We start from the raw sequence: 27,335 nt of genomic DNA, 5'->3' as shown, positions 1-27,335 counted from the left end.
GAGAGATATATCATGCTCCTGGATTGGAAGAATCAATATTGTGAAAATGACTCTACTACCCAAAGCAATCTACAGATTCAATGCAATCCCTATCAAACTACCACTGGCATTTTTCACAGAAATAGAACAAAAAATTTCAAATTTTTTTTTGAAAAACAAAAGACCCCGAATAGCCAAAGCAATCTTGAGAACGAAAAACGGAGCTGGAGGAATCAGGCTCCCTGACTTCAGACTATTCTACAAAGCTTCAGTAATCAAGACAGTGTGGTACTGGCACAAAAAGAGAAAGACAGATCAATGAACAGGATAGAAAGCCCAGAGATAAACCCACGCACATATGGTCCACTTATCTTTGATAAAGGAGGCAGGAATGTACAGTGGAGAAAGGACAGCCTCTTCAATAAGTGGTGCTGGGAACACAGGACAGGGACATGGAAAAGTATGAGATTAGATCATTCCCTAACACCATACACAAAAATAAGCTCAAAATGGATTAAAGACCTACATGTAAGGCCAGAAACTATCAAACTCTTAGAGGAAAACATAGGCAGAACACTCTATGACAGAAATCACAGCAAGATCCTTTTGGACGCACCTCCTAGTAAAATGGAAATAAAAACAAAGATAAACAAATGGGACCTAATGAAACTTCAAAGCTTTTGCACAGCAAAGGAAACCATAAACAATACCAAAAGACAACCCTCAGAATGGGAGAAAATATTTGCAAATGAAGCAACTGACAAAGGATTAATCTCCAAAATTTATAAACAGCTCATGAAGCTCAATAGCAAATAAACAAACAACCCAATCCAAAAATGGGCAGAAGACTTAAATAGGCATTTCTCCAAAGAAGGTGTACAGACTGCCAACAAACACATGAAAGAATGCTCAACATCATTAATCATTAGAGAAATGCAAATCAAAACTACAATGAGATATCATCTCACACCAGTCAGAATGGCCATCATCAAGAAATCTAGAAACAATAAATGCTGGAGAGGGTGTGGAGAAAAGGGAACACTCTTGCACTGCTGGTGGGAATGTGAATTGGTACAGCCACTATGGAGAACAGTATGGAGGTTCCTTAAAAAACTACAAATAGAACTACCATATGACCCAGCAATCCCACTACTAGGCATATACCCTGAGAAAACCATAATTCAAAAAGAGACATGTACCAAAATGTTCATTGCAGCTCTATTCACAATAGCCCGGAGATGGAAACAACCTAAGTATCCATCATCGGATGGAAGGATAAAGAGGATGTGGCACATATATACAATGGAATATTACTCAGCCATAAAAAGAAACGAAACTGAGCTATTTGTAATGAGGTGGATAGACCTAGAGTCTGTCATACAGAGTGAAGTAAGTCAGAAAGAGAAAGACAAATACCGTATGCTAAAACATATATATGGAATTAAAAAAAAAAGTCATGAAGAACCTAGGGGTAAAACGGGGATAAAGACACAGACCTACTTGAGAATGGACTTGAGGATATGGGGAGGGGGAAGGTTAAGCTGTGACAAAGCGAAAGAGAGGCATGGACATATATACACTACCAAACGTAAGGTAGATAGATAGTGGGAAGCAGCCGCAGAGCACAGGGAGATCAACTCGGTGCTTTGTGACCGCCTGGAGGGGTGGGATGGGGAGGGTGGGAGGGAGGGAGATGCATGAGGGAAGGGATGTGGGAACAGATGTATATGTATGACTGATTCACTTTGTTATAAAGCAGAAACTAAGAAAAAACAACAACAACAATACAATACTACCTCAAGAAACAAGAAAAATCTCAAATAAACAATCTAACCTTACACCTAAAGCAAATAGAGAAACAAGAACAAAAAAACCTTGAAGTTAGCAGAAGGAAAGGAATCATAAATATCAGATCAGAAATGAATGAAAAAGAAATGTATCAGATCAGAAATAAATGGAGGAAACAATAGCAAAGATCCATGAAACTAAAGCTGGTTCTTTGAGAAGATGAACAAAATTGATAAACCATTAGCCAGACTCATCAGGAAAAAAAAGGGAAAAGACTCAAATCAATAAAATTAGAAATGAAAAAGGAGAAGTAACAACTGACACCACAGAAATACAAAGGATCATGAGAGACTACTACAAAGAACTATATGCCAATAAAATGGACAACCTGGAAGAAATGGACAAATTCTTAGAAAAGTACAACCTTCCAAGACTGAACTAGGAAGAATTAGAAAATATGAACAGGACAATCACAGGCACTGAAATTGAAACTGTGATTTAAAATCTTCCAACAAAGAAAAGCCCAGGATGAGATGGCTTCACATGTGAATTCCATCATACATTTAACGACTTAACACCTATCCTTCTCAGTATCTTCCAAACTATAACAGAAGGAGGAACACTCCCAAACTCATTCTGAGGTCACCATCACTCTGATAACAAAACCAGATACAGATGTCACAAAAAAAAGAGAAAACTACAAACCAATATCACTGAAGAGCATAGATGCAAAAACCCTCAACAAAATACTAGCAAACAGAATCCAGCAGCACATTAAAACTATCATACACCATGATCAAGTGAGGATTATTCCAGGAATGCATGGATTCTTCAATATATGCAAATCAATCAATGTGATACACCATATTAACAGACTGAAGGATAAAAACCATATGATGATTTCAATCGATGCAGAAAAAGCTTTCAACAAAATTCAACACCTATTTATGATAGAAACTCTCCAGAAAGTGGGCAAAGAGGGCACGTACTTCAACATAATAAAGGCCATATATGACAAACCCACAGCAAACATCATTCTCAATGGTGAAAAACTGAAAGCATCTCCTCTAAGATCTGGAACAAGTCAAGGGTGCCCACTCTTGCCACTATTATTGAACATAGTTTTGGAAGTCCTAGCCACAGCAATCAGAAAAGAAACAGAAATAAAAGGAATCCAAACTGGAAAAGAAGTAAAGCTGTACTGTTTGCAGATGACATGATATTATACATAGAAAATCCAAAAGATGCCACCAGAAAACTACTAGAACTAATCAATGAATTTTTTAAGGTAGCAGGATACAAAATTACTGCAGAGAAATCTCATGCATTCCTATACACTAAAAATGAAATATCAGAAAGAAATTAAGGAAACACTCCCATTTATGCTTGCAAGAAAATAATAAAATACCTAGGAATAAAGCTACATAAGGAGGAAAAGATCTGTATGCAGAAAACTGTAAGACACTGATGAAAGAAATCAAAGGTGATACAAACAGATGGAGAGATATACCATGTTCTTGGATTGGAAGAATCAATATTGTGAAAATGACTATACTACCCAAAGCAATCGACAGATTCAATGCAATCCCTATCAAATTACCAATGGCAATTTTCACAGAACTAGAACAAAAAATTTACAATTTGTATGGAAACACAAAAGACCCCGAATAGCCAAGTCAATCCTGAGAAACAAAAACAGAGCCTGAGGAATCAGGCTCCCTGACTTCAGACTATACTACAAAGTTACAGTAATCAAGACAGTATGGTGCTGGCACAAAAACAGAAATATAGATCAATGGAAAAGGATAGAAAGCCCAGAGATGAACCCATACACATATGGTCATCTTATCTTTGATAAAGGAGACAAGAATATACAATGGAGAAAAGACAGCCTCTTCAATAAGTGGTGCTGGGAAAAATGGATGCTATATGTAAAAGAATGAAATTAGAACACTTCCTAACACCATACACAAAAATAAACTCAAGATTGATTAAAGACCTAAATGTAAGGCCAGACCCTATAAAATATAAAACTCTTAGAGGAAAACATAGGCAGAACACTCTATGACATTAATCACAACAAGGTCCTTTTTGACCCACTTTCTAGAGTAATGGAAACTTTAAAAAAGTAAACAAATGGGACTTAATGAAACTTAAAATCTTTTGCACAGCTTAGGAAACCATAAACAAGATGAAAAGACAACCCTCAGAATGGGAGAAAATACTTGCAAAGGAATCAATGGACAAAAGATTAATGTTCAAATATACAAACAGCTCATGCAGCTCAATATAAAAAAAAATTACCCAATCCAAAAATTGGCAGAAGACCTAAATAGACATTTCCCTAAAGAAGATACAGATTGCCAGCAAACACATGAAAAGATGCTTGGCATCACTAATCATTAGAGAAACACAAATCAAAACCACAATGAGGTATCACCTCACACCGGTCGGAATGGCCATCATCAAAAAATCTACCAACAGTAAATGGTGGAGAGGATGTGGAGAAAACGAACCCTCTTGCACTGTTGGTGGGAATGTAAATTGATACAGCCACTATGGAGAACAGTATGGATGTTCCTTAAAAAAACTAAAATTAGAACTACCATATGACCCAGCAATCACACTACTGGGCATATATCCTGAGAAAACCATAATTCAAAAAGACTCATGTACTACAATATTCATTGTAGCACTATTTACAATGGCCAGGACATGGAAGCACCTAAATGTCCATTGACAGATGAATGGATAAAGAAGATGTGGCACATTTTTACAATGGAATATTACTCAGCCATAAAAAGGAATGAAATTGAGTTATTTGTAGTGAGGTGGATGGGTCTAGAGACTGTCATACAGAGTGAAGTGTCAGAAAGAGAAAAACAAATACCATATGCTAACACATATATATGTAAACTATAAATATGGTACTGTTGAACTTAGTGGCAGGGCATGAATAAAGACACAGAATCTAAAATCCTGCTTTCTGAAGCAGCTTTGTTCTTTTAGCTTTTGTAGCTCACTGATCCACCACCAACCCCCATGTTTACTTATAGTGTTGCCATCTTCACTCACTCCAATGCTGTACCTAGAAACAGGGCACATGTCCTGGACTCCCTTCCACCATAAGGGACTCCTCTGGACCCTCAGGATACCCAATGAGTGGGATGATAATTATTTAAAAGTCTCCTCATTAATCCTGGTGTGCCAGGTCTGGTCTAGTTCTCAAGGGCCCTCTTGAACTCCAATAGCTTCAATAGCCTTCATGAGATATGGAGCCCTGTGGCTTACAGAAGGCTCCCAAAGTTCCAGCAGGAAGTGTGCAGAAAATCTGTACAGGGACTTTCACTGTGCCAAGAAGCAAAACAATTCTTTAGCAAGTGCATGAGACTTCAAGCCATTTATTATCTCACAGCTGCAGTTTAGAAAATAACCTACACAACAAGGATCATGCAAAGAGCTATTTTATGAAAAAATTCCAATGAGGGTTCCAAGTGTTTATTTTAGAGATTTTAGAAGCCTTATTCAGCAAAAAATAAATTAAAAAAATAAAAAGTTAAATCTACCTTCATTTAAAACCTTCTCAGTAATCTCCATTAACAAATATGATAGTATAAAAGAAAACAATGTTTTTCAACATAAATTTCAAAAAGAGCAAATATCCTTAATGGCTTATTGCTTTGATTATAGAAAAACAATTATCAGTACTTTAGCTAGGTCTATTGATTTTTTTAGAAATAAATTTATTTATTTATTTAATTTTGGCTGTGTTGTGTCTTCACTGTTGCATGGGCTTTCTCTAGTTGTGGTGAGCGAGCGCCACTCTTCGTTTTGGTGCACATGTTTCTCATTGCAGTGTCCTCTCTTGCTGTGGAGCATGGGCTCTAGGCTCCCCGGCTCTAGATTGCAGGCTCAGTAGTTGTGGCGCAGAGGCTTAGTTGCTCCGTGGCTTGTGGGATCTTCCTGGACCAGGGATCAAATCCATGTGCCCTGCACTGGCAGGTGGATTCTTAACCACTGTGCCATCAGGGAAGTCCCAAGATCTATTGATTATTTACCAACTGGATTCAACTAACATCATTCTGAAAACTTGTTAGAGCTCTTGGGTAATTACATAGAGAAAATCTATCTTGGATTATGTAAACAAAGGAAACACAGAAATGTTAATAATCAGAAATTATTCTTGAATTATTACTAATCCTAAAATATATATATTTTTTCTCTTTGAAACTACTTCCCCACAGCACAGATAATAACAATGTATAACAGTAAAAGAGACTTGAGTTTCTCTTTTTTACTCTTTTTTTTTAACAATTTTTTTAAACAATTCAATTTATTAAAAATGTTGATTTAAGCATCTGCAGTGGTGACTTCAACCTCGATTCCTGGTTCAATACTGATGGACATGATCTGCTTGAAAATCTCAGAAGGACTGTGCAGGTCAATGAGTCGCTCGTGGATCCTCATCTGGAAACAATCCCAAGTCTTAGAACCTTCACCACAAGGAGTTTTCCTTGTAATTATTCTCAGAGTCTTGGTAGGCATCTGAACGATTCTTTTCCTTAGAGTCTCTGATCAGTTCAGCACATACCTTCTCCAAAGACTTCACGTTGCGGCTGGTGAGGGTGATTCTAATCCGGTGAATCACCACCTCTGGCTCCACGGCAGTGTTTCCGGTATCTGTAAAGCCATGGCTGTGGCACGGCTTCCTGACCAACTTGTTCCTCAGCGAGGGCGAACAGCGGTGAGTCAGGAGCATGAGTGGGTGGCCTGAGGCTCCGCTGCAGCAGCGACCGCGTCTTCCTCCAAGAGCTCTCCTATGTCTTTATGAGGCAAATGTGAGTGAACCAAAAAAATTCCAGAGAGTACCCACAGAAGAGAAAAAAAGAAAAGTATTAAATCCAAAAAATTCACAAAAAGTTAATGCTCCAATTGCTTCAACTTCACTTGAATAAATAAAGGTTGGTTGTAATTGTTAGAAAATAAAAATATTTTGCAGTGTTTCAGATTCCAACGTTTCAGAAGGATTATAGATTGGCAAGGAGACCACAAACTCACATGCATACAGACGCCCACATTTATGCGGAGTAAGATTAATTTCTGATTTAATTAAATAATGATTCAGAACACAGGGTCATCCCACAGGGCAGATGCATCCTCCCCAGTCTAGTTTCCATGGTGACACTTGATGCATGACCATGCATCCAGCAACACTATATCTCTTGACCTCAGAGTCATGCTTTCTCTTTAGCACACATTCAGTTATTTGATGCTTTCTAGCATCATCCTGAACTTTATGCCTTTCAAACACTCAATTGATTCCTATTCATTATACCCACAGAACTCATTCCCTCACTTGTTTCAGGTTATTTATCAAATATTACTTTATCAGACACAGACTACCCTGTATAAAAAGTATTCTCATAATTTCTCTATCTCTTGAATCTTATTTTACTTCTCTTCAAAGCACATATCACCATATTATTTTCCTGGTTTTATTGTTTGCCTCCCCCACAGCATCAGAACATAAGCTTTCTAAAATCAGAGACCCTGTCAGTTTTGTTCATTGCTATATCTTTAGAACAGAAAACAGTGCCCGATAGACAGTAACCCCTCAATCAATATTTGCCTAATACATGAATATATAATTTGTGAAGAAAAGAATCAACTCTATTTTAGATATGTTGAAATTGAAGAGCTTGGAAACATGGGTTAAAAATGAAGAAAGAGATTTAGTAGCTATCCACCTAGGTGTGATAAATGAAGCTAAATGAAACTGATAAGAGTAGGTGAGTTCCTTAAGGTAAAGAAAAAGTGCTAAGAGATAATAAAATGGGACTAAGTAGAGAAATCTCATAGAACCCTTGTTTTTGACTGAAGGTATAGAAGATAATTCAGTTAAAGGTATGGGGAATAGGCCATCAGAGAAATAAAGAATGATCCTAAGGCATACAGTTCCAAGAGGCAGAAGATGGTCAATCAAGCACAAACCTACAGAGAAGAACAGCCAGATAAGGAGCAGCTGGATTTGTAGGAAGTCACTGATGACCTCTGAAAGACCAGTTTTAGAATAGGGCAGAAACTAAGTCTCGGTGCCCTGAGATATGAAGAGGATGGGGTGAAAATGTGAGGCAGAGAGTCAAGAGTCTCTTCATGTCCCCTGAGCTTCAAGAGTACCTGAAATATTTGTTGAATAAATGAGTACATAGATAAATGAATACAGTTTTCTCCCCAGAACGAAGACAGCACATAAATTGCAGCTGAAGTCATGAGATTAAAATGGTAAACAAAACACTATTTTCAACAACATAGGTTGTATAAAAATATTTCCTTAATCAAAATCAATTTTCTCAGTAGTTTTCCCCCAATAAACATACAGTTTATTCCTGTAACTCATTTTTAAGTGAGCTCCTATGACTTTCACTTGTACCTTGTTTTTTTTTTTGTTTGTTTGTTTAAAATGCATTCTTGGTTAATGGAGTCTTTAGAAATTTACCTCGAGGCCCCGACTCTGTCTCAGTGGGTACTGACCCTTGATTTCTTTGGAATTGATAGCCTCTCAGCTGTGCTCCATTGATTTAGCTTCCCAGGTATGCCAGAGGCAACCCTGATGCATGAAGGAGTATGTCCTGAAGTGAACTAATAAAGGGCCTAGTTAGGAAGGTAACATGGTAATAAAATATATGTAAGATGAGAAATCACTCAGCTTTCCACAAGAAGAACCACCAAATAGTTACACGAAGAAACATATTTCTAGTGGGGTTTAAATATAAATTATAATTAAATTTCTTGCTTTTCTGAACCCACAGCAAATTTATCTTAATCTGTCCCTGGGGTTCTCAAATAAGAGTGTGCATCAAAATCACCTAGAGGAGCTGTTCAACCACAGACTGCTGGGCCATACTTCCCCAGTTTCTGATTCAGTGGTCTGGGGTGGGGACAGATAATCTGCACTTCTAACAAGCTCTCAAGTGATGTGGATGCTGCTGGACAGAACCACACTTCCAAAAACTACTGGTCTATGCAAACTGTATATATATGTTCATAATTTTTCCCCTACTTTTCTGTTGTCCTTCAGAGAAAAGGAGTCAAATTCTCATCCCAGCACTACTTCCCTGGTTTCTGTCAGTTTCCCTTGTGGAAAAAATTTTTTTTCAAAACTTTAGAAGCAAGAACAAAGTGATGTTAGGAGTAACCAAGCCTGGGTTTTCAGCTTCTACTCATTTTTAAGTGGAATGAAGGTTTTATCTTAGTCAATAAGATGTTAGTGTCCCTTAGGAAAAAGAAGATGGTGGTATGACACTCCTGACTTCATATTACACTACAAAGCAAAAATAATTAAAACATCATGGTATTGACAGAAAAACATATACACAGATCAGTGGAACAGAATTGAGAGTTCAGAAATAAACTCACACATAAATGGACAGTTAATTTACAACGAAGGAGCAAAGAACATACAATGGAGAAAGGATAGTTTTTTCAATAAATGGTGTTGGGAAAACTGGACAACTACATACAAAAAATGAAACTAGACCACTATCTTACATCATACACAAAAATAAACATCAAGACTTGAATGTAAAACCTGAAACCATAAATCTCCTAGAAGAAAACATAGGCAGCACACTCTTTGACACTGGTATTAGCAACATCTTTCTGGATATGTCTCTTCAGGCAAAGGAAAAAAAAAGCAAAACTAAAAAGGACTACATCACACTCAAAACTTTTGCACAGCAAAGGAAACCATCGACACAATGAAAAGACAACCTCTAAGTGGGAGAAGATATTTGCAAATCATATATCAAATAAGGTGTTAATATCCAAAATATATAAAGAATTCATAAAACAACAAAAAGCCTGATTTAAAAATGGACAGAGGATCTGAATAGACATTTTTTCCAAAGAAGACGTACAGATGACCAACAGGCACATGAAAAGATGTTCAACGTCACTAATTATTAGGGAAATGAAAAACAAAACAACAATGAGATATCACCTCCCACCCATTAGAATGGATATTATCAAAAAGGCAAGAAACAAGTGTTGGCAAGGATGTGGACAAAAGGGAAGCCCCATGCACTGTTGGTGGGAATGTAAATTGGTGCAGCTGCTATGGAAAACAGTATGGAGGTTCCTCAAAAAATTAAAAATACGTATGTGTCAAACCCAATCCTCCAATTTATTCCTCCCCACACCTCTTACTCCCCAGTAACCATAAGTTTATTTTCTACATCTGTAACTCTACTTTGGTTTTGTAGATAAGTTCATTTGTAGCCTTTTTTGAGATTCCACATATAAGTGATATGATATGATGTTTGTCTTTCACTGTCTGACTTACTTCACTCAGTATGAGAATTTCTAGGTCCATCCATGTTGCTGCAAATGGTATATATATACAATAGATAACTAATAAGGACCTGCTGTATAGCACAGGGAACTCTACTCAGTACTCTGTAATGGCTTATGGGGAAAATAATCTAAAAAAGAGTGAATATATGTCTATGTATAACAGATTCACTTTTCTGTATACCTGAAACTAACAGAACATTGTAAATCAATTGTACCCCAATAAATTTTTTTTTTAAAAAAATTACAAATAGAACTATTACATGATCCAGCTCTTCTACTTCTGGGTATTCATCTGAAGAATATAAAAACACTGGTTTGAAAAGATATATGCCCCCTATGTTCACTGTAGAATTATTTACAATAGCAAAGATATGGGAACAACCTAAGTGCCCAAAAATGGATGAATGGATAAAGAAGATGTGGCATATATATATATATATATATATATATATATATATATATACTACTCAGTCATAGTCTTGCCATTTGCTACAACAATGATTGACCTTGAGCATATTATGCTAAGTGAAATAAGTCAGAGAAAGACAAATACCATATGATTTCACTCACATGTGGAATATAAAACAAAAAATAATAAAATAAAACAAGCAAAACAAAAACAAACACACAGATACAGAGAACATATTAGTGTTTACCAGAAGGGAAGTGGGGTGGAAGAGGGTGAAATGGGTAAAGCGGGTTAACTGTATGGCAATGGATGGAAACTAAACTTTTGGTGGTGAGCACACAGTAGGGTATACAGAAGCTGAAATATAATGTTGTATACATGAAACTTAATGTTATAAACTAATGTCACCTTAATAAAAGAAAGAAAAAAAAGACATTAGTGCCACTTAGAAAATAAGAGCTCAAATGAAATCACACAAATATAGTTGAACTATCTAGCACTAAAAAGTGATTATTTTTCATTTGCAAAACATTCATAAAATAAACACTTCTCCCCATCAAAGTCCTTAATACTATTTAGAAAAGGAGGGTGATATTCATAAAATGACAGAAGAAAATAATACTCATTTGCCACATTGATCTTTATTTTTCCATTTTGTTTTTAAGTCAAAGAAGAAACAGCACACTTAGAGTCTAAACAATCTAAAGGTATACTGTAGTGCTTAAATTGGGACCTTCACAATTAAATTATTTTTCTTCCTTTACTCAATGTATTGACAAAGAGAAGAGCATGGTATACTAAGTAGAGCATAATCTGACTGTGCAGAGGTGATGGGGCAAGTCATGTGAGGCTCTAAATGAGCTTCTTACCTGCTCTACACTTGAGCAATTCCAAAGAGATTAGGCTTGCATTGATTAAAACATTTGTAAGAACAAATTAATATTCGAAGTGGTACCAGCTGTAGATTTCTGCTTATTTTCCAGTTCTAAAATGTAAAGATTAAGAAGAAAATTAAGGCAGTACTCAATAAATATGTTTGAATAAAATAAATATTAACTATCTCAGAGATTTCAGGACATTGATTTCTAAAGAACACACTAAAGTATTTATGCTTGATTTGCTCTTTTCCCACATACAACTAAACAAACAGCTAGCTAAGAAGGGCATATGCAACACTAAACAAAATTCAATGATAAAAGATTATCTACACTTTTATCCAAAGGTATTATTACATTGCCTAGCTGTAAAGTGTTTGGGATGAAGGTGAAAAAATATACAGAATCCACACAAACCTGATTCTGATCTACAGGGATGTTAAGTTGATCAATCAGCATAGATTAATTGAACACTCAGTAGACATCTCAGTTTTACCTGTCTAGCATCCATTTCTCATGGAAATTAATCTTGCTAATACTCTGTTCATTTTCTGCAATGTTCATTAATATCTTCACTGGCTGGGTTTCAGGCAAGTTGACCAATATATGACTTAAGTTTTTGTACTTAAAATATCTCTGATCTTAACTTCTCAATGTACAAAAAAAAGGCAGCTAAAAAACCTGTCAGCCAACTTAGTGTACATGTCCTGACCACTATATCTGAAATAATGGCAACCTCAAAGCTTACCATTTATATGTTTTATAAACAACTTTTGAAGTTGTTTATAAACAACATAGCTCTCAGAGAGAGAATCCAAAACAGAGTCACAGTTTAATTTTTTGATAATGCTACTTAGTTTTATCATAACCCACTGGGCTATCATCATCACAATCCACAGTGAGAGATTTCATTACTGCTCTGTTCACTCTTCCACAAAAGAACTTTGAGGGCCTATTCAAAGGTTCAAGCACCTAAGCATAGTTATTAATCCATCCTTGAGAGAGTAATAACCTTTCAGCTCTGGTGATAAATCAATGGGGAGCCAAAGTCGTACATCATATCACATTTACATCCACCTCCAACAGTGACTATGAAGGGCTCAGAGAATACACGGCACTATTCTAACAATAAGTATTTTGGATGAAGGTGAAAAAATTGTATCTCTACGAATCTGACTTCTTTCCTAGAAGTTTATGTGATCAACCAGGAAACATTTACTGAAATTCCCAATGGGCATCTTGTTTCTGCCTGTCAGCATCCATTTCCCATCTGCCAGCACAAAAGCCCACCTTTTCCTTTAAGGGACTACCCATTCTCCAGTTTCAGTGCAAATGTCATGAAAGAGAGAGGGCAACTGATCCCACCCCCCGTCTCAAGACATAACCATGTAACTCAGGCCGAGCACATGACCCAAGACAGTCCAATAAAACCAATAATCATCAGCCCCAAAGCTTTTCCTGAATCTACTGAGAGAAGGAAGCTCTTCCTCTACTACCAGAAGGCATACTTTAGGGAGCTCTCACCTGAGAGCAAAGCCAAGACAAAGGAAAGCAGGAGGACAAATTCTTGATGAAAAATTTGGATACCTGATCCAGCATGAATAAATATTCAGCCAGACCCATCCCTGGACCTTCTTCATTATTTGAATTAGTGTTTGGTTTCTTTAACTTGCAACCAAGAGTTCTGAAATATTACAAGCAACCAAAAACCTGCACCCCGTTAGACAAAGTGGCAAAGATACAAAGATATATAACAAACAATTCCTACCTCTAAGAATCTTTCAGCATCTAGTTGGAAAGATAAGACATAAACACAAAAAATAACTAGAGGGCTTCCCTTGTGGCACAGTGGTTGAGAGTCCGCCTGCTGATGCAGGGGACACGGGTTCATGCCCCAGTCTGGGAAGATCCCACATGCCGCACAGCGGCTGGGCCCGTGAGCCATGGCCACTGGGCCTGCGCGTCCGGAGTCTGTGCTCCGCAACAGGAGAGGCCACAACAGTGAGAGGCCTGCATATCGCAAAAACAAAACAAAACAAAACAAAAAAATAAATAAAATAAAATAACTAGAAACATAAGGCTCAATACAATGATAGGTTCTATATGAGTACAGAGAAAGGAGACACCACCACAGGTTGCATATTAAGCAAGACTTTACATTATAACAAAACGGTGAACTAGATGTTGAGGCATGTCCAGGATGTGGCTACCTGGCAAAGGTACAAAAGGACATTTAGAAAAGGTGAACTATGAGAGCAGTAATTCAAGAATATGCATTTGGTAACTGGGGAAAAAATACAATATAAACAATAAATGGATCATAAAATGTTGTCATGGGATATCAACAATAAATATATTAGTCCAGGGACAAAAAGAATTCATAAGTAGTTGCTCAATGATAGACACATTATGTGTAATAATTCAGATCTACTTTATATGAGATCATATTGATTAATTAGATTATAATGGCTTAATGTTAAAATTGTGATTGAAGAACTAGTGACAAAAACCAAAACCTAAATGTGGCCTTTTCCTTTTCCGTGTACATAGTAGATAACCCTCTCATCCAACAAGCTATTCTTGTTCACTACTGTAACATATCTCATCTAGAACTAAAGGGCTATAAAAATAAACCATGCTACATGAACTTGACTCAACTTCTGTTTAAGAAACTAGGACAGAGGAGGTAAAAGAAAAACATACACCAAGGAAGTAAACGTGGCCATACAGCTATCAGATTTGCTTTGTCCAGTTTCTCCATGAGGTGAAAAGTTTATAATAGAAATTATTAAAGGCATTTTCTATTTGCACTGTGGTTTTAGCTATTTTCCCTTAGGTCATTAAGAAATTGTATGGGCAGAGTTTCCCTTGGCTCTTGTTGCAAGCAGAAATGCAAAATATCTGTGTCCCTCTTTCCCCTACTTGGGGTTATTATTGTTTAGTTAATTAGAATACAATGTTTTATTAAACTTTTTTTTTAAATTTGTGGTACCAATCTGTATTTATAATTGTCACTTTCATGGTAATCTATGTATAGGTTCAAACATTTTGACTGCTTCAAGCAGTCATTCACCAGTTACATTAATATTTTTTGAAACATCTATATTGGAGTATAATTGCTTTAAAAAGTTGTGTTAGTTTCTGCTGTACAACAAATGAATCAGCTACATGTATACATATATCCCTATATCTCCTCCCTCTTGCACCTCCCTCCCACCCTCCCTATCCCACCCCTCTAGGTGGTACCGAGCTGAATTCCCTGTGCTATGTGGCTGCTTCTCACTAGCTATCTATTTTACATTTGGTAGTGTATATATGTCAATGTTACTCTCTCACTTCGTCCCAACTTAACATTCCCCCTCCCTGTGTCCTCAAGTCCATTCTCTACTACTGTGTCTTTATTCCTGTCCTGCCCCTAGTTCTTCAGAACCTTGTTGTTTTTTTTTTTTTTAGATTCCATATATACGTGTTAGCATACGGTACTTGTTTTTCTCTTTCTGACTTACTTCACTCTGTATGACAGACTCTAGGTCCATCCACCTCACTACAAATAACTCAATTTCGTTTCTTTTTATGGCTGAGTAATACTACGTTGTATATATGTGCTCAATTTCTTTATCCATTCATCTGTTGATGGACACTTAGTTTGCTTCCATATCCTGGTGATTGTAAATAGAGCTGCAATGAACATTGTGGTACATGACTCTTTTGGAATTATGATTTTCTCAGGGTATATGCCAAGTAATGGGAGTGCTGGGTCATATGGTAGTTCTATTTTTAGTTTTATTTATTTATTTATTTATTTTTTATTTTTTATTTTTTTCGGTACGCGGGCCTCTCACTGTTGTGGCCTCTCCCGTTGCGGAGCACAGGCTCTGCAGCCATGGCTCACGGGCCTAGCCACTCCACGGCATGTGGGATCTTCCTGGAGCGGGGCACAAACCTGTGTTCCCTGCATCGGCAGGCAGACTCTCAACCACTGCACCACCAGGGAAGCCCCTATTTTTAGTTTTTTAAGGAACCTCCATACTGTTCACCATAGTGGCTGTATCAATTTACATTCCCACCAACAGTGCAAGAGGGTTCCCTTTTCTCCACATCCTCTACAGCATTTATTGTTTGTAGATGTTTTTTGATGATGGCCATTCTGACCAGTGTGAGATGATACCTCACTGTACTTTTGACTTGCATTTCTCTAATGATTAGTGATGCTGAGCATCCTTTCATGTATTTGTTGGCAATCTGTATATCTTCTTTGGAGAAATATCTATTTTTGTCTTCTGCCCATTTTTGGATTGGGTTGTTTGTTTTTCTGATATTGAGCTACATGGGCTGCTTGTAAATTTTGGAGATTAATCCTTTGTCATTTGCTTCATTTGCAAATATTTTCTCCCATTCTGAGGATTGTCTTTTCGTCTTGTTTAAGCTTTCATTTGCTGTGCAAAAGTTTTTAAGTTTCATTAGGTCCCATTTGTTTATTTATGTTTTTATTCCCGTTTCTGTAGGAGGTGGGTTAAAAAGGTTCTTGCTGTGATTTATGTCATAGAGTGTTCTGCCTATATTTTCCTCTAAGAGTTTTGTAGTGTCTGGCCTTACATTTAGGTCTTTAATCCATTTTGAGTTTATTTTTGTGTATGGTGTTAGGGAATGTTCTAATTTCATTCTTTTACATGTAGCTGTCCAGTTTTCCCAGCACCACTTATTGAAGAGGCTGTCTTTTCTCCATTGTATATTCTTGTCTCCTTTATCAAATATAAGGTGACCATATGTGTGTGGGTTTACCTCTGGGCTTTCTATCCTGTTCCATTGATCTATATTTCTGTTTTTGTGCCAATACCGTACTGTCTTGATTACTGTGGGTTTGCAGTATAGTCTAAAGTCCATGAGCCTGATTCCTCCAGCTCCATTTTTCTTTCTCAAGATTGCTTTGGCTATTCAGGGTCTTTTTTTTTTTTTAAGAAGATGTTGGGGGTAGGAGTTTATTTATTTATTTATGCTGTGTTGGGTCTTCATTTCTGTGGGAGGGCTTTCCCTAGTTGTGGCAAGTGGGGGCCACTCTTCATTGAGGTGCATGGGCCTCTCACTATCGCGGCCTCTCTTATTGTGGAGCACAGGCTCCAGACGTGCAGGCTCAGTAGTTGTAGCTCATGGGCCTAGTTGCTCCACGGCATGTGGGATCCTCCCATACCAGGGCTCGAACCTGTGTCCCCGCATTAGCAGGCAGATTCTCAACCACTGTGCCACCAGGGAAGCCCTCAGGGTCTTTTTTGTTTCCATAAAAATTGTGAAATTTTTTTATCTAGTTCTGTGAAAAATGCCATTGGTAGTTTGATAGGGATTGCACTAAATCTGTAGAATGCTTTGGGTAGTGTAGTCATTTTCACAATGTCGATTCTTCCAATCCAAGAACATGGTATATCTCTCCATCTGTTTGTATCATATTTAATTTCTTTCATCAGTGTCTTATAGTTTTCTGCATACAAGTATTTTGCCTCCTTAGGTAGGTTTATTCCCAGATATTTTAGTCTTTTTGTTGCAATGGTAAATGGGAGTGTTTCCTTAATTTCTCTTTCAGATTTTTCATCATTAGTGTATAGGAATGCATGAGATTTCTGTGCAGTAATTTTGTATCCTGCTACTTTATCAAATTCATTGATTAGTCCTAGTAGTTTTCTGGTAGCATCTTTAGGAATCTCTGCATATAGTATCATGTCATCTGCAAACAGTGACAGTTTTACTTCATTTTTTTTTTCTGATTTGGATTCCTTTTATTTCTTTTTCTTCTCTTATTGCCATGACTGAAACTTCCAAACCTATGTTGAATAATAGTGGTGAGAGTGGGCAACCTTGTCTTGCTCCTGATCTTAGAGGAAATGGTTACAGTTTTTCACCATTGAGAATGATGTTGGCTCGGAACATATTTTACCAAAGGCCATTATCAGCTTTGTATTGAATAGGAAACTTTGCATGTAATAATTCTCTAACTTAATAAGTACTATTTCTGATACAATATCTCTCATGGCTTGTAATTGTTTCCTGTAAATTTTACCGGGAAAAATGGGCTCATCATAATACCTTGGTAACATAGTTTTCCATCTAGAGTCATAAACTCAATAATGTTATATGAGAAAAGAACGTCTCTAATACGTTATCTCTTGATATCCATTTAAGTTTCTATTTCCATTTGTGGCATCATCTCCAGTATGACATATATTTCTACCAGTATAAAATATGTCCATTTGAAATAAGCTTTTACAAAGGAATTACAACACACACTCTTATAGTAGACATGTCTTCACAAACCTCAATTAATAAAACCTCACAACTCTGTCAAAGATAAGTACTGCTTTGGTCAGTTTAGAGTTAGAAACTGAAACACTAAAAGATCCTTTCTGTCAAGCCAAAGTCATAGAAGAGGCAAAGGAGTTCGTCTATGATTAGACATGCTTTTATATCTTTTTACCAAAAGCTTTGAAATGTGAAATGCTATATGGAGTCTAATTTTCACTCTTTACTCTTTACAGTGAAATGCATTATTTCCTGAAACAAATAAACATATGATTATAATCCTCTTTCTATTTTATGGAAAACTAGTCTTGTGCTTTAAGTTTGAATATGCATGTTTACTAAGTTTTATATTTTTTGAATGGTGGAATTGAGAGATGTTTTAAAAATATGCCTAAGTGATAATCACTACCATACTTTAAACTTTGAGAAATCAAAAATTATCAACATATATATTTATATCATACAGTATAATGTAAAGCTTTGGATAAGGTTTCAATATTACATGAAGCACAAGGACTAGGAAAGAAGTGATAGATGGTTTCCTGTTTTAAGAAGATGTGGCACATATATACAATGGAATATTACTCAGCCATAAAAAGAAACGAAACTGAGCTATTTGTAATGAGGTGGATACACCTAGAGTCTGTCATACAGAGTGAAGTAAGTCAGAAAGAGAAAGACAAATACCGTATGCTAACACATATATATGGAATTAAAAAAAAAAAAAGTCATGAAGAACCTAGGGGTAAAACGGGAATAAAGATACAGACCTACTTGAGAATGGACTTGAGGATATGGGGAAGGGGAAGGGTAAGCTGTGACAAAGTGAAAGAGAGGCATGGACATATATACACTACCAAACGTAAGGTAGATAGATAGTGGGAAGCAGCCGCAGAGCACAGGGAGATCAGCTCGGTGCTTTGTGACCGCCTGGAGGGGTGGGATGGGGAGGGTGGGAGGGAGGGAGATGCATGAGGGAAGGGATGTGGGAACAGATGTATATGTATGACTGATTCACTTTGTTATAAAGCAGAAACTAATAAAAAAAATAATAATAATAATTTTTAAAAAAATGTTATAATGGTAGGCAGGATAAAGGCTCCCCAAAGATGTCTAGGTCCTGTGCCTACATATGTTACCTTACATGGAAAAAGTTAATCACACTTTGCAGGTGTGATTGACATAAGGATTTTTTTTTTTAACTTAAGGATCTTGAGATTGGGAGGTTATCCTGAATTATCCAGCTGGACCCAATTCCATCACAAGGATCATTAAAAGTGGAAGGGGGAGGCAGAAGAGAAGGTCCAAGGGATGGGGTCTGAGAAGAACTAGATCTGCCAATGTTGGCTTTGATGATGCAGGAAGGAGACCATGAGCCAAGGAATGTGGGTAGCCTCTAAAAGCTGGAACGAGTAAGAAAATAGATTCTCCCCTGGAGTCTCCAGAAAGGAATGTAGCGCTGTTGACACTTTGATTTTAGCTCAATAAGACTCATATTGGACTTCTGACCTACTAAACTATAAGATAATAAATTTTATTTTTAAGACTCCAAGATTATAGAAATTTGTTACAGCAACAATAGAAAACTAATACTAGCATCATGTTCCAAATTAGCAAGACCAAGAAAGGCATGACTATGAGAGCCCCTCTCCCTATTATGGAATCAAGGCACTCTGGAGCTAGAAGAGACTTTGGTCTAATCACTTTATTGTCCAGATATAATGAGACGTAAGGTGACTTACCTTAGACCTCATAGTTCGAAGCAGAGACATGACTACAATATAATTTCTCTAAGTTCTAGATCATTTCTAGTCATATTATGCTTCTCAGCTTCTTTCACCAATGTAGTGTTTTGATCATAGTTTAATAATAATTTGCAAAAATGTTTGCAAGAATGAACAGTTATTTGAAAGTGCACATATTTTCAAATAAAGCATAGAAGAAGCATATTGCTTTGCTGTTCTGGTCTGTCTCCAACTGATGGCTAAACATATTCACTTGAATTATCCACCCATCAACTGAAACTCAACAAGTCTAAAATGAAACTTGAGTTCCTGCCTCCCAAATCATCTCCATCTGGAATCTTCTGGTTTTCTCCCTCACACCATCTGAGGTTTCCCACATTCAATCAATCGCCAAGTTCTGCTGTCATTCCTCCCTCATGGTGCTTTCTTTCCTTGCATTTCTACTGCTACCCCTTATACCCCACTAGGCAAGCACTCTAACAGGTCTCTGTTCCTCAGTTTCTCTTCTCTTCAAACTCCAATTAACCCAGCACAGTACTGCCAAATGATTCCTTGTAAAGTACATCATTTTTTTTTTTTTTTTTGTATCATTGACTTGTCCCCACACATTCAGGAGGACTCCGTTTCCAAACAGGATCAAGTTCAAACTCTTTATTCTATCCTTTGACAGGTTCATAGAATTTGACCCTATTTTTTTTTATGTCTTTCTCCCACTCCCAGCCACAAACCAACTTAATTGATTTACTTCCTTATGAACATGACTCATTCTCCAAATTGTTCTCTTCTCCTAAAATATCTTCTCAGCTTCCTTCTCCATGTATCTGAATTCTACCTATGTCAAGGCCCTGTACAAGTTCCAGCATCTGCCTGGGCACTTCCTAGGCCTGACAACCTACAGTGATCTCACCTTACACTTTGAAGCCCTAAAGCAATTGGTCCCATTTAACATTTTGTTTTTATAACTAGTATCTTTTATATCTTTACAGAGTTTAAACTCTTAGATTTTAACCATTGGGACAAACTAGGTTCCCTATTTATTTGCATTGTACTTAGCACCCAGAGTTCCCTGCTTTAAACAGGTTCTCAAATATTTATGGAATGACTGAAAATAATTTTAAAAATACAAGATGAACACTCAGAATGACAACTCCTCTATTCCATCAGTGATAAGTGCCAGCAATGAGCACTCTTTTAAAGTTAACTGCTCCATTTAGGAAGTGTAACCATACATTCAGGATTGCCTAGGACAGTCCTGGCTTCCTGCTGATTTTCCAGTTATTAATAATGTTGCCCACTTTCACTCTCAAAAACCTCTTGGCTTAGATGATACATTATATATGGTCATTCCACCCTTAGCGTAGTTTGGACTGTAGTACGGGCAGAAACCAGAAAGAAAATCCTGCTCATGTTCCAGCCACCCATCCAGCTATGCAGCATTCACTCCACTACAGAGTGATCCTGCTCTTCATCACCATCTTGGCATAATCAGTGTCCTTTGAATTTCACGTGGGAGGTTCAAACGTTTTGGTTATGCACAGCTTCAGATAAACGTGTTGCAGTGAATACAACTTAAGATTATTTAGCAGAAAAAATAAATCATGTATACTGAATACAACTGTTAACTCTACCTAGCAGTTTAAGAACAAAAGGGAGAATTCCCTAAAGGGAAAGGGGAATTCAATGAATTCCCATAGAAGCAGAAGCAATCAAGAGACAGTGTGTGAGATCATTTATACTCTAATTGTTTTGCTGTTTTCTGAATAAAATGATAAGAATCATTCATGCCATTTCAATTTTTCTGAACAATAAATACACATTATTTTCATGATTGTTTAGAATTATAAATGTGATGCCTTCTGATCCTCTAGGTGTCCAATTTACATTAAATTAACTAACCATTGCATGTTTTAAGACCTACATTTATTTTCACAGTTGACTGGTTGAAATGATCAGTTTCATAAATGAATGTCAGTGGTATATAAACAGTAATAACATTTTATTGCAAAGGAAGATTTTGCTCTGTAAGTAGTGAGTAAAATTAATAAATGTAATCTTATGTTTCATTACTGACAGCTTGTCATAAAAAAGGAATTAAGACTGCAATTTTTCATTTATTTTCATAAAGTAGATCAGCTTTTTCACTCATTTATAGTGAAACCTACTCAATCTAATCTCTTTTGAATGAAGTTTTAATTACATTACATCATTCAATACAGGGCTGAGAGTTCATGTTCCATACTGTTCCATCCCTAAACTCTTCAACTTTAAAGGAATCTAGGGAAATGTTATGTTCAACTAGTGTAACTATGTGAAATGAAAATATCAAATGCATATATTGGGCACTGGATCACTCAAGTATTTGGAAAGAATTTTATGAGACTATTTAGTAACCTCTAAGTCACTGGTTCAATTATGACCCAAGTTGGTAGTAACTAAATAGGATTAATTTTTGTTGCTGTTTTGAAGCATTATATCATTAGTAGTTAATACTTAAATATCAATTACATTGAAATTATTGACAATTCTGTAATTGGTAAGGACTAATTGAATGGCAAGGGCTATAACATTTGAAAAAGACAAAAGCATCTGAATGAATTATGGTAAAAGTTAATATTTGAGATTGTGTAAAATTTTTCATCAACTATTTCCAATCCTCTTCTCACTAATTCATAAGATAAGCATGGCATAATTTCACATTCACCTGAATAGAAGCAATTACAATTGGATATTTGGTTGTGTCTAGCCTTTTATATCAAGAACAAAGGCCCATTTGTCATCTTGTCTCCCTTCTTCAACTGTGCCCTCAGATAACAAACCCATCAGAGACAGAACATTCTGTAAAGCACAACAGGGTAACTAGATGTTGGCATTATCAAATTGGGTTCTTCCTTCATGCTAAACTCTAAAGGTTGGCATCCTGAAAAGATAGTAAAAAGCTGAATGTTTTTTTTAACAGAAAGGGAGGCTTCTAGGCAAACTAGTCTTTGTATACTCTCCCTTAAATAGAAAGATAGAAAATGTATGCAAAATGTATGCAAAAGCAACTTTTTAATAACACGGTTAATCTGATTATCATCCCTATGTATTTTGTGTATGTTCTCACTCTAGAAACAGGGAACTAAACAACTCCATTAAAATAATGTTTCATAGAAACAGACTCACAGACATGGAGAACAGACTTTTGGTTACCAAGGGGGTGGTGGTGAAGGATAGACTGGCAGTTTGGGATTAGCAGATGCAAACTATTATATATAGAATGGCTAAATAACAAGGTCCTACTGTATAGCATAGGGTACTATATTAAATATCCTGTGATAAACCATAACAGAAAAGAATATGAAAAAGAAAAACAAACAAACAAACAAACAAACAAAAAAAAATATATATATATATATATAACTGACTCATTTTACTGTACAGAAGAAATTAAGACAGTATTGCAAATCAACTATATTTCAATAAAATAAGTTAATTAATTAAAAATAATTTAAAATAATGTTTTGATTGCCAAGCCTCTAGTAATATATATTCCAATCTAAAGTTTTATCCAATTGTTAGTCATTTTTAAATATCCTTACATTTATTTAGCATAATTTATAAATTCATATTATACACTTATTCTAATTGTAATTCCATTGTCATGGAATTACATGACACATTTTTTCACTACATATACTTACTGTTACTTGTTTAACTTTTTCAATTATTTTAAAGGTTAGAATCAGTGATTGTTTCATAGCAATTTTCCTTTACAAAATTTTCTTCTCACCAATTTTCCAACACTTCCAGGTACTCTGCCTGTCAACTTATCTAGGAATATAACTCTATATTTTGAGCTATTTTCCCTTTGTACACTGAAGATATTATGCTATCTTTTTTCCGGAATCTGCTTTCAGTTCGTTGTCATTTTTTTGTAGGTGATCTATTTTCTTAAAATTTTACCTTTTGCTCTAAATAGCTTCCCTTTGGTAGTGTACATTTTTACCGAAATGTGTCTAGGTATGGATTTATTCTTATTCTACTTGGCACTCAATGTGCTTTTTCAATGTGAGGGATCAAGTCTTTCTTCAATATTTTAATATTTTATTCCATTAATAAGAATTTACACCCAGGTCTCTGCTTCTTTCTTTTTTTAATTGAAGTGTAGTTGATTTACAATGTTGTGTTAGTTTCAAGTATACAGCAAAGTGATTCAGTTATACAAACATAAATGTCCATCTTTTCAGATTCTTTTCCGTTATAGGTTATTACAAAATATTGAGTAAAGGTCCCTGTGCTCTATAGTAGGTACTTGTTGGTTATCTATTTTATATAGAGTAGTGTGTATATGTTAATCCTGAACTGTTGATTTATCCCTCCCCTCACCCCCATCCCCTTTGGAAACGATAAGTTTGTTTTCTGTGTCTGTGGGTCTGTTTCTGTTTTGTATATAAGTTCATTTGTATAATTGTTTTTTAGATCCCACATATAAGCAATATCACATGATATTTGTCTTTCTCTGGCTTACTTCACTTAGTATGATAATCTCTAGGTCCATCCATGCTGCTGCAAATGGCATTATTTCATTCTTTATTATGGCTGAGTAATATTCCATTGTATGAACATACCACACCTTCTTTATCCATTCACCTGTTGATGGATATTTAGGTTGCTTCCATGTCTTAGCTATTGTTAATAGTGCTGCAATTGATACAAAAATACTCAACAAAATACTAGCAAACCAAATCCAACAATACATTAAAATGATCCTACACCATGATCAAGTGGGATTTATCCCCAGGATGCAAGGATTTTTCAACATCTGCAAATCAGTCAGTGTGATATATCACATTAAGAAATTGAAGAATAAAAAACATTTGATCATCTCAATAGATGCCAAAAAAGCTTTTGATAAAATTCAACATCCATTTATGATAAAAAAAAAGTACTCTCGGGCTTCCCTGGTGGCGCAGTGGTTGAGAGTCCGCCTGCTGATGCAGGGGATGCAGGTTCGTGCCCCAGTCCAGGAAGATCCCACATGCCACGGAGCGGCTGGGCCCGTGAGCCATGGCTGCTGAGCCTGTGCGTCCAGAGCCTGTGCTGTGCAGTGGGAGAGGCCACAACAGTGAGAGGCCCATGTACTGCAAAAAAAAAAAAAAAAAAAAAAAAACCAAAAAAAAAAAAAAAAAAAAAAAAAGTACTCTCAAGAAAGTGAGCATAGAGAGAACATAATAAAGTCCATATATGTCAAACCCACAGCTAACATCACATTTAACAGTGGAAAGCTGAAAGCATGTCATCTAAGATCAGGAACAAGACAAGGATGTCCACTCTCACCACTTTTTTTTTTTTTTTTTTTTTGCAGTACATGGGCCTCTCACTGTTGTGGCCTCTCCTGTTGTGGAGCAAAGGCTCCGGACACACAGGCTCAGTGGTCATGGCTCATGGGCCTAGCTGCTCCATGGCATGTGGGATCTTCCTGGACCAGGGCACGAACCCGTGTCCCCTGCATCGGCAGGCGGACTCTCAATCACTGCACCACCAGGGAAGCCCCACTCTCACCACTTTTATTCGACATAGTTTTGGAAGTTCTAACCATGGCAATCAGAGAAGAAAAAGAAATAAAAGGAATCCAAATTGGCAAACAAAAAGTAAAACCATCACTATTTGCAGATGACATGATACTATACATAGAAAATCCTAAAGATGCTAATAGAAAGCTACTAGAGCTCATCAATGAATTTGGTAAAGTTGCAGGATAAAAAATTAATACACAGAAATCTCCTGCATTCCTATACACTAACAACGAAAGATCAGAAATAAAATTCAAGGAAAAATCCCATTTACCATCACATCAAATAGAATAAAATACCTAGGCATAAACCTACCTAAGAAAGCAAAATATCTGAACTCCAGAAACTATAACACACTAATGAAAGAAATTGAAGATGACACAAACAGATGGAAAGATATACCATGTTCTTGGATTGGAAGAATCAATATTGTCAAAATGACCATTGTATCCAAGGCAATGTACAGATTCAGTGCAATCCTCATCAAATCACCAATGGCATTTTTTATGGAACTAGAACAAAAAAATATTTAATTTGTATGGAAACAAAAAGACCCTGATTAGCCAAAGCAATCTTGAGAAAGAAAAATGGAACTGGAGGATTCAGGTTTCCTGACTTCAGACTATACTACAAAGCTACAGTAATCAAAACAGTATGGTACTGGCACAAAAACAGAAATATAGATCAATGGAACAGGACAGAAAGCCCAGAGATAAACCCACACACCTATGGTCAATTAATCTATGACAAATGAGGCAAGAATACACAATGGTGAAAAGACAGCCTCTTCAATAAGTGGTGCTAGGAAAACTGGACAGCTACATGTAAAAGAATGAAATTAGAACATTCCCTAATACCACACACAAAAATAAACTCAAAATGGATTAAAGACCTAAATGTAAGACCAGATGATATAAAACTCCTAGATGAAAACACAGGAAAAACACTCTTTGACATAAATCAGATCAATATCTTTTTGGATACTTCTCCTAGAGTAACTGAAATAAAAACAAAAAATAAACAAATGAGATCTAATTAAACTTAAAAGCTTTTGCACAACAAAGGAAACCATAAACAAGATGAAAAGACAACCTACAGAATCTTTTGGGGTTTTTTAAACATTATGTTTTTAACCATGTTATATTCTTATGCCACTGTGTTGCAGTATTTATAATGCACTCAGACATATTTAATTGATTAAAATGTATTATTACTTTCCTTTTAATTTTTAAAATGAAATTATGTAGATACCAAATCTCTTTATTCTCCTATTCTTTCTTCCATCCTTATTGTTTCTTCAGTGATGACCAATGTTAAGCTGTGCACACACTTGTGTGTGTGTGTGAGTGTGTATGGGTGAAATCCTGAAGGAAAATTCTTCCATTTATCTGGCCTGAATACCACTCATTCTATGTTTCACTCCAGAAGTCAAGAGAAGAAAAGCCTCATATCTCTTTCATATGATAGTCTTTTAAACATAAGAAGACAGCTGTTTGAATAATTGTATTGATATCACCATCAATCAATGAATTTATTTACACTTTCTCTTATGGTTCAAAATAAAAACGTGCATGCAATCTACAGTGCAGCAAAAAGTGACCTGAAGGTGGTATCAGGAGGTGTAAACTAAAGTTCTAATTCTGTTATTTCATAGATATGAAATTTGTGAAGAAACTATTTAACTAACTTAGTTGCCTCACCTGTGAATGGAGACAATGAAAACTAAGTCACAAAGTTAATAAAGACGACTGGGACTCACATTACTCAAATGTGACCTTCTCAGGGAAGTTTCCCTTAAGCCTTCTGCTATAGGCTGAAGGTTTGTGTCCCCCACAAAATTCCTATATTGAAATCGTCATGACTAATTTATTAGGAGGTGGGGCCTTTGGATCCAGCAGAAGAAAAAGTAAAAATAATCCTATATCTTACACATCTGTCTTTGATAGCTTTATTTTTATGTATTTTAAAAAATTTAATCAGATATACATATACATATGTTCCCATATCCCCTCCCTTTTGGGTCTCCCTCCCACCCTCCCTATCCCACCCCTCCACGCGGTCACAAAGCACCGAGATGATCTCCCTGTGCTATGCAGCTGCTTCCCACTTCCATCTACCTTACGTTTGGTAGTGTATATATGTCCATGCCGCTCTTTCGCTTTGTCACAGCTTACACTTCCCCCTCCCCATATCCTCAAGTCCATTCTCTAGTAGGTCTGTGTCTTTATTCCTGTCTTACTCCTATGTTCTTCATGATTTTTTTTCTTAAATTCCATATATATGTGTCAGCATACAATATTTGTCTTTCTCTTTCTGACTTACTTCACTCTGTATGACAGACTCTAGG

General features: G+C 36.3%; 1 protein-coding gene and 1 pseudogene across 3 annotated transcripts in view; both read right to left on the bottom strand.

Annotated features, from left to right (window-relative positions):
• Positions 1-6,117: 6,117 nt before the first annotated feature.
• LOC307065334 (small ribosomal subunit protein uS10-like) lies at positions 6,118-6,526 on the bottom strand (annotated as a pseudogene). The gene has a single exon. The product of its transcript is annotated as a small ribosomal subunit protein uS10-like (transcript).
• Positions 6,527-11,402: 4,876 nt separating this feature from the next.
• Positions 11,403-27,335, bottom strand: part of LRRC69 (leucine rich repeat containing 69) — a gene marked incomplete at both ends in the record, with an annotated part of 111,837 nt that continues 95,904 nt past the window's right edge. For both annotated transcript variants that reach the window (XM_079722539.1, XM_079722540.1), the window contains one exon: positions 11,403-11,513. In XM_079722539.1, the coding sequence (XP_079578665.1) occupies positions 11,403-11,513 (111 nt within the window). The remainder of the gene's footprint in view (positions 11,514-27,335) is intronic.

The sequence above is a fragment of the Hyperoodon ampullatus genome (genome assembly GCF_949752795.1).
Source record: "Hyperoodon ampullatus genome assembly, chromosome: 17".
Taxonomy (NCBI): domain Eukaryota; kingdom Metazoa; phylum Chordata; class Mammalia; order Artiodactyla; family Ziphiidae; genus Hyperoodon; species Hyperoodon ampullatus.
This window is presented reverse-complemented; position numbering and strand designations above follow the sequence as displayed.